A 12,687-nucleotide genomic window follows, 5' to 3' on the forward strand; every position below is an offset into this window, starting at 1 on the left:
GAGAAAAGCATTAATGAATTGAATTGTTGAATGCACTGGTAAGCTTCTTAACGGATATGGTATTATATATCAAGCTTAAAATATGAAAGATTTATATCCTACTTAACGATAGAGAAGTAAAACAAATGAGTTTCTAAGAAGACTGAATGGTTTATGAGTATAACAGATGTTCGACGTACAAATAGTATGCTCCTTTGACAGTTTGATCAGCTGACTCGTTTTTCAGTTTGCTCAAAAAAAGGAAACGTCTGTTAGAATCATCCAACTAGCTTCCTACTTTGATATTATTGTTTAATGATAGAAACAGTTGAGTAATGTTCCTGGTTAATTTTAGATTATTAACACCTGAGATATCTAAAAGACACACCTGCTTCTTGTTAAGTTGATACATGTACAGTGGTCAGTCAATAATGAAATGAAGTTAATAGTTTGGATATGAGCGTGAACGAAAAAAGTTTATAAAACCTTTGGATCACGAAACGCACGTTTAAGCGATGTGATTTTAACGTCAAGAGGTTGAAAGTACTCTCAAAGCCATTCAAGTTTTCTATATACACTTGAACTTCTATATTTTATGAACTAATAGGACGATCAAAGTGTTATGATAAACGATAAATTTTATATTTTATATTTATATTAAATAAAACCAATTGTATTAAAATTTATATACTCTAAATACAACTCGGAAAATTTCAATTTTTATATTATTAATCTCTTTTAGAAAATAAGAAAATTAATCAAAATTATGAAATAAACTTATGCAAAAATTTCAAACCGCGACTACTTTCCTCCACTCCCTTCTAACACCAAGTAAAACGATACTTTCAGTAGTTTCTTTGAACTGTCTGATTGGTGGTGTGTAACATGCAACCATCAGTGTTAACAGATGCATCCACCGTATCCCCGAAGCAATTTGCGTAGGCGCCGGAAGCCCTAACAATCTGCCCGTTATTTAACGCACCCGACACAATCGGTAAAGGTGAACGTTTATTTCGTAGACAAAACAACCAGTCCGGCAATTACGCACGGGTATAAGTTGATGAGACGACTTTCTTTAATAGACCAACTCCGGTGTCTTGTAATTTTGTCCATCAAGGTAGACATGACAAAAGTGCCCTACACGTTCGCCCACACAATTCGTGATCTATTTTAGGACTTTCAAGGGTTTCTAAAATTTTGTGTACGAATTAAAAAAATAATACTCTGTTTTTTGATATTACTTAAATGGCGGGAAGATCAAGTGCCTATAAATTACATGAATTGAACTTTCAAATTTTCAAAATTTAAAATTTTGCAATGAAATATCTTATTCGCAAATGCATAAGACGAATCTTGGACGCGATATCTTCCCACGTATCAAGTTGGTGAAAATTAACGAGGGCTCGGTAATATCGCTTTGTCTTGCGATATTCGGTAATCGAGGTAGACCGCAAAGAGGACATTGACAAACGAGTCAACTTCTTGGTGCTACCTACGAACCGATGTTCTTATATAAATGCGTCTAGATACACGTGCACGTGCGCAACGCCGGCATACCAACGGCAACAACTTCTACCCGTTTCATCGCGTCAAGGCGTTTTACTCGACGACTCGAGAGGAATCGAGTTCCTCGAACAATGACCGCACCCGGGACGGGTTGGCGAACGATCGAAGCGGATTCATCGTGAAATAATTTCCTCCATCATTTGCATTATATATAGATACACTCTGAACCATCCCTAAGAGAAAATAAAAAAATAATTAATTTTATCAGGCAGTTATTATTATCAAAAATTGTAGATCCTAAAATGATCATGTTTCACTCTAATCGATTGTATACCCTTCAACTTTGACTGAAATCTTTTTGAAAGCTCTGTACACAAGGATGGAAAATGCATAGGAGACAGGGTAACACTGAGTGCATAGGACGACACATTTCTTGACGTTCTGTCGAAGCAATAACAGGGCTTCGTGGCAAGCGGGTAACAGTCAAGTCGAATAGCAATTGATCGCGTGTAACCATAGAAACGATCTCTCGTTATTGAAGATCGACGACGTGGACGGATTTGAACGGTCCATTACACGTCAGAGGCTGTCAGTACGTAGCAGCGTGAGCTGCATCACCGTGTGTCGTCGCTATCTACCAGGGAGAAACTGTTATGCCTTCAGGGTTGCACGCGTCCAGACAGCGGCCAGATATCTTTCCTAGATGCTAAACGCTTCGGAAACGCGGTCAAGAGGAAATATTTGTCGTTTCTACGGCGAACACGTTACACATCTCGCACGCGTCTAATTACCAGATTCGCTATTCCTTAGTGATAAGATCGCCATTCCGGCGATAAGGATGTGAGATATTGTAATGGGTTTGTTGAGAAAAATTTAGGACACGAGAAATGTATACTAGAATTTTGTAAAATTAAAGGAACTGCACTTTTCACCGCTGCAATTAAACGTAAAGAAAACCCTCTAATTTATAATTTTAGAATCTTTAATTGTTATGTAAAATTTGAACCAGATCCTGAATGAAAGGGGTATTAAAAATAGAATGAAGAAAATAAACGGCTAATAAAAATTCATGTCACGGACGAATAGAAACAGAGTTTGCAGTTCTTATTCATCGATCGTCCAACGTTCTGTTAACCTTTTCGATTACGTAGCGAGAATTACTCAGCTATGTAGGAACTAGTTCTGGCGTTGATCTTGGATTTGGATTAGTTTGCACTGGTCTCAAATTCGCTATCGGAGAATCGCGGGTACTTGTCCGACGGAACGTGATTCATTCGACAATTTCGGTACACGGGGGTACACGTGCTCGGTACATTACCCATCGCGATGTATGTACACCACACCCATGGCACACGAATCCCGATGTATTCGAATCCAATCAGACGGGAAATAGCTCCACGGACCTCTCCTTCATCCTCTCGTTCGGCTTGGCCTCGAATTTTGCCAACGATTCATCTCTAATTATGCACCCTGCCGTGCTTACTCGATAACTTCGTTCGACGATGTCGTTCGACACGCGTTTCCATTTTCAACTGACAACCAATCCATTAGTAGGCGTCGAAATATGGAAATATTAATATTTAGAAAATTCTTTTATCAATTTTCGTTTGAATTAAACCGACTTAAATCTCGAACTACGCGGCGGACCATGAAGAAAGCCCGAATATTGATTTCATTTTATTTTGTTTTGTATTTCATATTATGGAAATACAAATGATTAAAGAAACTATAATTACTTTCCCGGTTACCTCAACTAAATGGATCAATTAAAAAAAATATGTGTGCTCTTCGTTGATATGCTCGTACCTTTTAATCTGTTTCAGTATGCTGTCCTTCGAACGTAATTAATCGCGATCCCGACGTATGTAGGAGGAAATTGCCAACATTAAAGGTAATTTAAAATGTAGACACTCGAAGAGTGTACATATTTCCATTGCCATGATAAAATACATTTACTTTATTAACGTTCTACACGGATAAAGTGTATTTTATACGCTGTTAGGACATTTATTAACAGTCCTGAAAGGTGTATCGTAAATTCCGCGATACGAATTACGATTTAAACTGTATCCTTGCTTTCGTATTTTACTCCCGACCGCTTTAATGTATCATCCCGAGAACAGTAGCGCTCGTCTTCGCAAATATATTCGCGGCGATAAAACACGAGATGGTCTTGTCGTTTCGGATTAGGAATCATCGTGACCGTAATCCAAATGCATCGTCTTATATTCGTAACTCGGAGAAGGAGTTAGGGTTATCAGGATGGTGCTTAAAATTCATAATATTCTACAGGTTAATATTCCGAGTTATCAGTTTAGTTATTCGCTCATTAAATATTTGGAATTAGAAACGTAGAACAGAAACAGTATTTGTTTCTATTAATGGAGCAATTCATGAAACAATTACTGGATAATAGGAGCATAGTAAGAGAAATAATATCTAGATTCCAATAATGACTTTCTACAAAACGATTTCAAGGTATTAAGGACGACCTATATCCATCGACCACAAAACAACCCCTGAATACTAAAACCACCGCAATTATATTCACTGAAAATCTATTTTACATGTCTTTGATTCAATGAATGAACCTTGCAATAAGATGCACAATTTTGTACATAATCTAACCGGCATAAATGCTTTTCCAGTGGAATTTGTCTGGAAAGGAACAAAGAGGAAAATCTTGCATGTTTCTTTATTTTCAAGTTACCCGTGAATTACCATTATCCTTACTATTCGATTATATTTTCCACGGTGGAACAGAAACGAATTGCTTTCATTCGCGATCGTGCATCTAACAAGCGAAGAATACATCGCGGATTGGTCGTCGTAAGTGCACACGAATAAGCCGTTTCGACTAATTAAACGACATTTAAGCGAACGGAGGGCAGGTCGGGTAAGCATTGAAACGTAACGACCGGTCGCGATTCATGCAAATTCAACCACTTCCGAGCCAAGTGTTTCTACCAGAGGTACCATCGTTACTACAGCATCGACGGTCTCGTCTTTTCTCTTTTTATCTCTTTTTCTCGATAGTACATACAGAAGTATTTTCATTTCTTATTTTATTTTCTATTTCTCGTAAGCTTTCCAGACATGTTTCTCGTCTTTCTATCAGGCGTACAAATTAATCCGTTGAATTTTCATTTTTTAATCGAAGATTTATTTTTAAAAAGTTATAGTCATTTTTCAAATTCACTAAAGTGCGAGAAAATATTCAAATTCCAAATAGTAATTAAGAAAGTAGAATTCTTTTGTTCTTGATTTCTACTAAAGTTTATTTGAAATGTATTTTATTGGTTCTTCGAGTATTTCCGATTGGTAAACCTGGCATTCCTTTAAATCCCTTTAAAGCGTGCGAATGAAAGCACTGCAAATGCAGGCTGCCCTGCACGGCGGTCAACCTCAAACTAACCCAGTGTAACGGGACGAGTGGCTGCGAAAGCTTCTGGTCTACTTGGCTCTTAACCCTGGGAATAGCAACAGTCCAAGTCCTTTCGAATAATGTCCAAGTTAACTGTGCCATTGTCGATCAACCGAACTTGCCAATACCAATAACTAACAATACAATCTCTAAATCGGATTCAGTATCGGAAACAATAAGGAAATATGTGCCTAATTAAATCAGTTTCCGAAAATGCAAGATGTAATGATTTTAATCAAAACTGTACTACAGTACCAAGATCTTTAATTATTAGGTATTGAAATTTCTCAATAATCAATCAATGAATTGCCAAAAAATTCCTTTACGAACATTCTTTATATAAAAATGAAGTGTGCTCTTCAATTATTACTTTTTTTTCTGCAACGTCTCGATAGACGTCAAGTACTCGTACATCAATAGGGAGAGAAATTTCAAGGAGGGAAAAAATTGTAGAAGTCAGAAGAAACAGGGGCAACCAGACCGTTATACTGAGCTGCCTATAAGTTTGGTCGACGATATAAGAGAGGTCCTTCAGCATAAACTTCAAGGCAGCTGCAACGGTTGACGCACGTGCACCAATCGTAAATCGCACCTTCTTCTCAAAAGTTTTCGAGGAAATGTCGTCGCTAGAAAATGCGACGCTCGACTCCCCCGCCCTGTTCCGCCCTTTTCTAAACTCTTCCCGTGACAAGTTCCGCATTGAAAAGTTCCGGAAGATGCGTTTTGCGGCTACACCGGTACACGTAGGTTTACCGGAACCTTGCGTACATTGGTATTCAAAAGTATTCGCCCATTTAATGTGTCATATCCTAATTGCAAAATATTCCAGAAAAATAATTGAACTGCCTAAAAATTTTTATTATCTTTAGTAAAATTAAGATTTTAAAATAAAATATTTTGTAGAAATCAGAAATACCACGTATTGTACATTATCAAAAAATAAAATTCAATCAGGTGAAAAGGAATTTTCAGAATTATTGTACCGTGTAATAATATCTTCGCGTTTAAAGCTTTATTCTCTGACTGTATATGCGACAGATTACATTTAATTAATGACTTTATACTGCGCATTATTTTGCAAGCTGGATCGCATAAAGTGCCGCCGTATTGTTTCCCCGATAACTGTTAAATACAACGACAAAATTTCTTTTTGACGCTTTAAAATACACTGCAGCCCTTCACGCGATATATGCGATATTCCCGGCGCTCTGACCCCAGCAGGCAATAATGGCAGACTCGTTGGTTTTTAAACGTGCTACGATATAAATTGTATTTTTAAGCTATCAAAAACTCGCGACATTTATTTGACGCGTGATCTATAATATGGATATTTTTCTCGAAGAATTTGCGACGAGTACCGAGAATTATTTAATTGGACGAAATTTATTATTTCATTTTATAGCTTTCTATACCTACAATTTATTTGCACTTTCAATGATATATGATCATTTTCTTCCATCAAAAATTAATAACGCAATACACGATGAAGTAAGAGCAGAAAATTTATGCAAGTGAAATATCTACTGCAAATTTCTATTAATAATCCTTCAGGAAGTTGTTCATATTCATAGGTATGCAGATACATTGTAGGCATATGCCAGTCAATGCATCATTCTCGTCTCTTGCACCATAGATTGCGCTTCTGAGATAGCTAGCAATTTAACTGAAACTACATAGGCGAATTGCACCCATAGAGGAGATGAGTTGCTTCAACTAAAAGTTTAGAACCCATCAGCTTCTTTAAGCTTTTTCCTATACACAGTAAAGAGCAACATTGAACCAATATAGCTCTTCCTTCAAAACCTAACTTGCATATAATTTCATAATTATTTCAACTTAATAAACATTTAATAATATTATCATTTTATTCCCTTCAATTTGTTAGATGCAATATTTTATTTTTAAATAAATTTTGAAACAATTTCATAACTAAATTTAATTTCTTACTTTTCTAATTATCGTAATCCCATGATGGAGCTCATGGTCGTGGGTTTAAATTCCTATGGATCTTGGAAAGTTTGTTAGAGAATAGATTGAAGAAAGGGCAAACAAATGGGCAGGAATTAGGCAAGACAAGCGGACGTTTTCATCGATTTGGAAGGGGAAAAAAAGGCGTTTCCTCGATAAAAACTTTACAGCGGCCATCAATTTTCCAAGACACCGAGGAACGAAGTGCGCTTTTACCCCGACACAAGTAGTAATTCACCCCGCATTAAATCAACAGCATCTACCTATCGGTTAAGCGGCGATATTAAGGATTTCCTCTATAAACCCCGATGCTTCTCCTCGTTTTTTTCCACGACAGAAAAACGAATGACAACGCGACGCTGAGCGATCTCTTCTTCTATTCTAGACGAGCATCATTTATTTAACCATCGATCTACGCATCTCTCCGGGCTTTTTCTTTTCCTGCCATTCTTTTTCAAACTGAAGCCAGAACCAAGTGTCGCTCACAAATCATATAGAAATAAATTCCTTAATCAATTTAAATTTTCTACGAAACAATAACATTTGTTTGATATTTTTAACGGATGAAATAAAAGAAAACGAAAGATTGATAAACTCGTTGAACAATATAACCGAATATACACCACTATTTGTAAATTTTAAATTGTTTATTCGCCAAAGAATGTTCGATATTCAATTTAAAGCTATAAATACGAATCACTGTTGATTGGAAAAGAAGAAATACAAGTTTGTCTCTTTTACTGATGCTTCGAATTTAAACAAATAACTTTGCATTGTGAACCAAGATAAATCAATTTTTATGCATCTATATAACAAAGAATCAGAAATCCTTTAACATATAGATTGATAATTTGTTTAATTACACGTATTTTCTACGTTTCGAAGAACGGTGTATCTCCTTGATTAACCGAGCTTGGAAGAATCAGAAATCACCTATTGGTTGTAGACTGGTGAAAAGTTCAAGTTCGCGAGATCGTAGGGACAGAGAGAATGAAAGATACTGGCTGGCAGGAGGTTATAGGAAAAGGGAGAGCACGAGGAAGGGAATAGATATGCCAGCCTACGAGGGAGGGTAAGATTTATGATGCTCCTACGTCAGCTCGCACATCTCAATTTCGGAATGCCGCGAGTTAGGAGCTACGCCGTTCCCTTTGTTGCTGCCACAGACGACCCGTGCAGGAAGAAACGATAAGAGAGAAGCTGGCACAAAGAAAAAAAAAAGAGACTAGATAGGGTTCGGATTGGGCGAGATAGAAAGGAAAAGCGACGTGTGCCTACAGGATATTTCCCTCGTCCGCCTTCTCGCAGTTCCCCATTCTTTGGGGTAGCCACCTCTTCCGGTATGGGGCAATCTTTTTAATTAGCGAGAATGGAAGTCATTCTTCTCATATTTGCTTCTACTGTTACTCATATTATTCTGATTACTTTCGTATAAATTGTAGAGATTTGACTTGAAATTAATTATCTTCGGTAACGTTTAGAGCAATTTTTCAATTTCTCTTTTTAGGTAAAATACGGTCAATATGAAATTAAAATTTTATCTAGCTTACGCTTGTCTGATCATTTTCAAAAAGGTTAACATGAATTAATACAGATTGCCATTAATTTAATAATTCAAATTACTGTGAATTTTGAAAAATAAATCTTGAATTAAAAATTTAATCTACGACAATATCTGATCATTAATAATATACATTTTTTCATTTTTCTCCTGGTACCATGAAAAATAATTGAGATACTTTATATTCGATAATACTTAACCAACATAAAATGAATCACATTAATTACCCCATAAATCATGAATAATATCGATAATTTCTAGGTGTACCCCGCTAGTGTTTCAGCTTTCATTATTCCTCCAGATGCAACGCTAATTGAAGGCGCATCAAGTGGAGGTTTTACCGAGAAATAAGGTCGATTTCCGATGTAAAATAGTTCACAACCGACGTTCATAACTCTATAATTTATCCTGGACAGTGTAATTCTGTAGTCGCTGTGTCGCAGTTACATTTATCGGCCGTAAACTCTATTTCCGAGTCCGATAGTTTCAACCGCGACTTCGGTTTGAGTTGAATCTGTCCTAAGTAAATTCTACGTTTACACACCTGTCTATCCTCCGTTTTAAATTCATTGAGTCGCAAATAACCTCTGTTTTCCTAATGAAAAAACCCAATGGTCATGGGTTTGGTAAAACCTGTCGTGCGATTGGTAAAAAATTTTCATAAATATTCAAGACGAGGATCGAAGTAGACAGAAGAGAAGAAATTGTTTAAAAATAAAAAAATATAGCACGCGATCGAAATATCGTTTCAAATGTTACAAAATGAAAGGGTAAGCGAGTTAATTCAAAGAACTCCAAGATCGTGTCTGCCCACTGATTAGTCGCCGGTTTAATGAATGATGCAAAACGCGTTGCCCGATCTCTGATAACGTTCATTAACCGATCGTCGAACGTGAGGTGCATCGGAACGCCGCGTTGTTCCGCGATCTTGCGTCCGCCAAAAGAATGCCGAAACACGAAAACCAGAGGATGCCGTTGTCGCACGAGTTTCAAAGTGCACACTGACATTTAGATGACGCTCCGCGAGTGACATGAATGCTTAACGCGATTCTAACGTAACATGTTTCTCGTTGCGACTACGGGCAATCCTTGTACAACACAGTTTCTCTCTAACACGATTAGAGAATTTAGGAACACCTCGTCTAACATAGTGTTTCTAAACTACGAGTGCAAAATAAAAATAGAAATAAGATATTTTTAGAATCGTTTGACAAAACAAATTTCTCTTAGATAACTCTTGTGAATTCACTATTAACCCTTTATCCTATGATTTTTTCTATGGACAGACAATCAGAGCTAACTTTCGTTGCTTGAATTTTAAAACAAATAAAGAAAATTGAAATGGGATTCAACGATCCTTGATTGGGCAAATTAAAATTAGAATTAAACTCAAAATTCAACCGTACTAAAAGTAGCAACCAAATTCGACACGCTTGAAATAGAAGCTGCGTCACGAATGTGGCTCGATATTATAGGGCAAAGGGTTAATCTAAAGTTCAGATCAAAGATACCTTAAATAAAAATTTCGAGACTAGTCTCCTTTCTAAGAGACTTAATGATCTATTATCAAATCTAAGGATTTAGAAAATTTAAAAGTTGTGAAAGTTGAAATTTAAAAAAAATTCAACAAATTCTTACACGACCTGTTTCATTTATCTCCATTTCAATGGAAACGTTCGATACGATGGTACATGGAGAAAGAAGCTTAATCTTGTCCGAGAAGAATTTGCACAGTGGCGAGAGCAATGCAAGAGCACACAGAAGATGGAGGTTCCTCGCGAGATATCAGCGGAGTTTGAATTGTCAAGCCGCTAGTTCACTCTTGAGCGGCCTCTCTCCATATGCGGTGCAAAGGGCAGGGCGATCTTGAAAAACAAGACTCGCTCTCTCGAGCATTCTCAAGATCGAAATTCTCAAGATCGCGGGCCCTTTGTCCGCGGGGCCGAAGCTGCTCCGTTTCGAGACAAAGATCTCTCTTTCTTCTTTCCACGCATACTTTCTTTCCACCCCCTTACTTCCGCCCGTGTATGTACACGTACACATGCAAACGATTACAATTCAACGAGTTGGTAAGGCATCCCAGCTTTTGTACCTACCACGCGCCCTTTTTCGTGTCAAAGACTACGAAAAGACGCGCAGGAAGAAGATAAATGGATACCAAAGAATAATCAGGAAGAGCCATTTGGCATAGTAGTTGATGAAACCGAAGGTACTTCTACCCTTCGCCTTATAGCGATGAAAGTTATAGTTTAAATGTAACCTTAGGTAACTTAGGGCCATTATTTACCAGATTCGGTAAATGCAAATAAATTCGCAAAGTAGGGGTAGCAGAGAAGGTACGAATATGATTGTAGATCAAGTATTACGATAAATAAAATACTCTCCTATAATAACCATCTGTTTTGTTTAACAAAACATAATTAATAATAATTTGCTATTATTCTTAGTTTTATAATTTTATTTTTCTCAAAAGTAACAGTTTCTCATATTACTACCCAAATTTCTATCAGCCCGATTTTGCCATCAATTAGAAAAAGTGAAAAAAAAAACCAGAAGTTTTGGAAAGTCTATAATATTATATTATCCTATTTATGACTATTCTGAGACTCTCTACATTTAAAAATAAAATGGGTAACCCATATTCGTACCCTCTCCTCTACAGTTAATTCTAGTTACCAACTTTCTCCATTTTCTTTAAGATTTCAACACCGCATAGTTAACTTTATCAGAGCGCATTACTAATAAAATCATAAGATAAGGGGTTGAAATGAAACTGGTGGTGGGAAACGTACCTGGTGGACAATTGCAGTCGGACGTTTCCCGTTTGCTCCGAAAAACGTTCGAATCCTTGGAGGATCGGTGCACCTCCATCTGCTGTTGTACCTCCCTCCTGAGCCTCTGGATAAGAACGTCCGGTGTTTCTTGATGCTGGATACGCGCCTCCAGAGTGGCGATCCGCGATTCCAAGCCTAATTCCCTATACATCATCAGACCGGACACGGCGAAACTGGCGATACAGAGGGCGCACATCGCCCAATTGAGTGTTGCACCCCCCGTTCGACAGGATTCCTTGCGGAATTTCCTCGGCATCGATGTCTCGAGGGAGTCCTTTCTCGTCGACGACCAGTCGGTCGCCGTGTCGGACTCCATGTTGTACACGATCGACACACGCTCGCTTCTATTCGTGCACGAAGCGCGTTAAGCGCGCGTCATAACCCGCCCGACGATCGTCGATACGTCCTGACACGAGAATGACGGATAAGCGCGATACAATGTGAAAACCACGCGAGTCTTACAGACTGTGCGGCGTCATCGTTCATCTGGAATGCATCTCGCGCGCCCACTTGCCGTTATTGCTTACCTCTCTTTTTCCCAACTTGCTCCTTTTTCCCTTTACCTAGCGAGCACGCGTTCTCTTTATATGTATGTAGGTACCTTCAGCGAACGCGATCGCGTTCTTTCGTCCCTCTTATCCTTTCCTTCTCCGTCTCCTTAAGTAATACACGCTAGGAACCTAACCGCACTGACGTTGGTAAACAACAAACGGTGCCACCAGTCAAACGAGTGTTCGCTAAACCGCGCGCTCCTTTCAAACGTTTCAGAGAACAACGTCTCGTTACTCGTCCTCGGGTAAATCCTGTCTAACTTCGTAGCCAGTCCGTTTTCTCTGTACTACCTCCTTCTATTTTCGTCTATCTTGCTCTTCGGACGTCTTGTCCTTCCTGTTGCCGCTGCCACTGCAAATGGAGCGTCTCACGGTGTTGTCGCATCGTGATTCCTTCGCTTTCACACGTTGTACACACTATTCTTTTTTCTTCTTCTTCTACTTCTTTTTTTTTTTTTTTTTTTTTTATTTAAAAAATGAACGGAAAACACACGATCAAGGTGCCTATGCCTGTCGATGCTTTCCCCTCTCGTGGGCACACGCTACTCCGATAGACCGAACAGGGAAAACGAACGACAGCCGGAGCGAGAATCACCGTTGAAAATTACCGGCGAAACGACGTGGAAATTGCAATTTTCCGGAACGTTATAACTCAGTCTCCGACGTTCCGTTGCACGGATTTTGTTGGCGAAACAAATACACTATAGTGACAACGATGTTCGATTCACTGGTCGAGTGAAAAGTCCCGAAATACCACGAATACGAAGCTCACAACGTGGCATTCGCAGTACGACTGGATGTGGTGGGGCGACGCTCCGCCGAGGGCCGAGGGTTCGTCGCTTCGGTAATATTCGTGGACGTTCG

At 38.4% G+C, this 12,687-nt stretch overlaps 1 protein-coding gene across 13 annotated transcripts in view; it reads right to left on the reverse strand.

The window, feature by feature from the left end:
* Nucleotides 1-12,603, reverse strand: part of LOC114879017 (collagen alpha chain CG42342) — a 95,890-nt gene extending 83,287 nt beyond the window's left edge. For 12 of the 13 annotated variants that reach the window (XM_046286963.1, XM_046286967.1, XM_046286966.1 and 9 more), the window contains exon 1: nucleotides 11,231-12,603. In XM_046286963.1, coding sequence (XP_046142919.1) covers nucleotides 11,231-11,588 — 358 coding nt within the window. In that variant the 5' untranslated portion in view covers nucleotides 11,589-12,603. The remainder of the gene's footprint in view (nucleotides 1-11,230) is intronic. The other variant, XM_046286960.1, reaches the window with a different exon arrangement.
* Nucleotides 12,604-12,687: the final 84 nt, after the last annotated feature.

This window comes from Osmia bicornis, chromosome 9 (genome assembly GCF_907164935.1).
Source record: "Osmia bicornis bicornis chromosome 9, iOsmBic2.1, whole genome shotgun sequence".
Classification (NCBI taxonomy): Eukaryota; Metazoa; Arthropoda; class Insecta; order Hymenoptera; family Megachilidae; genus Osmia; species Osmia bicornis.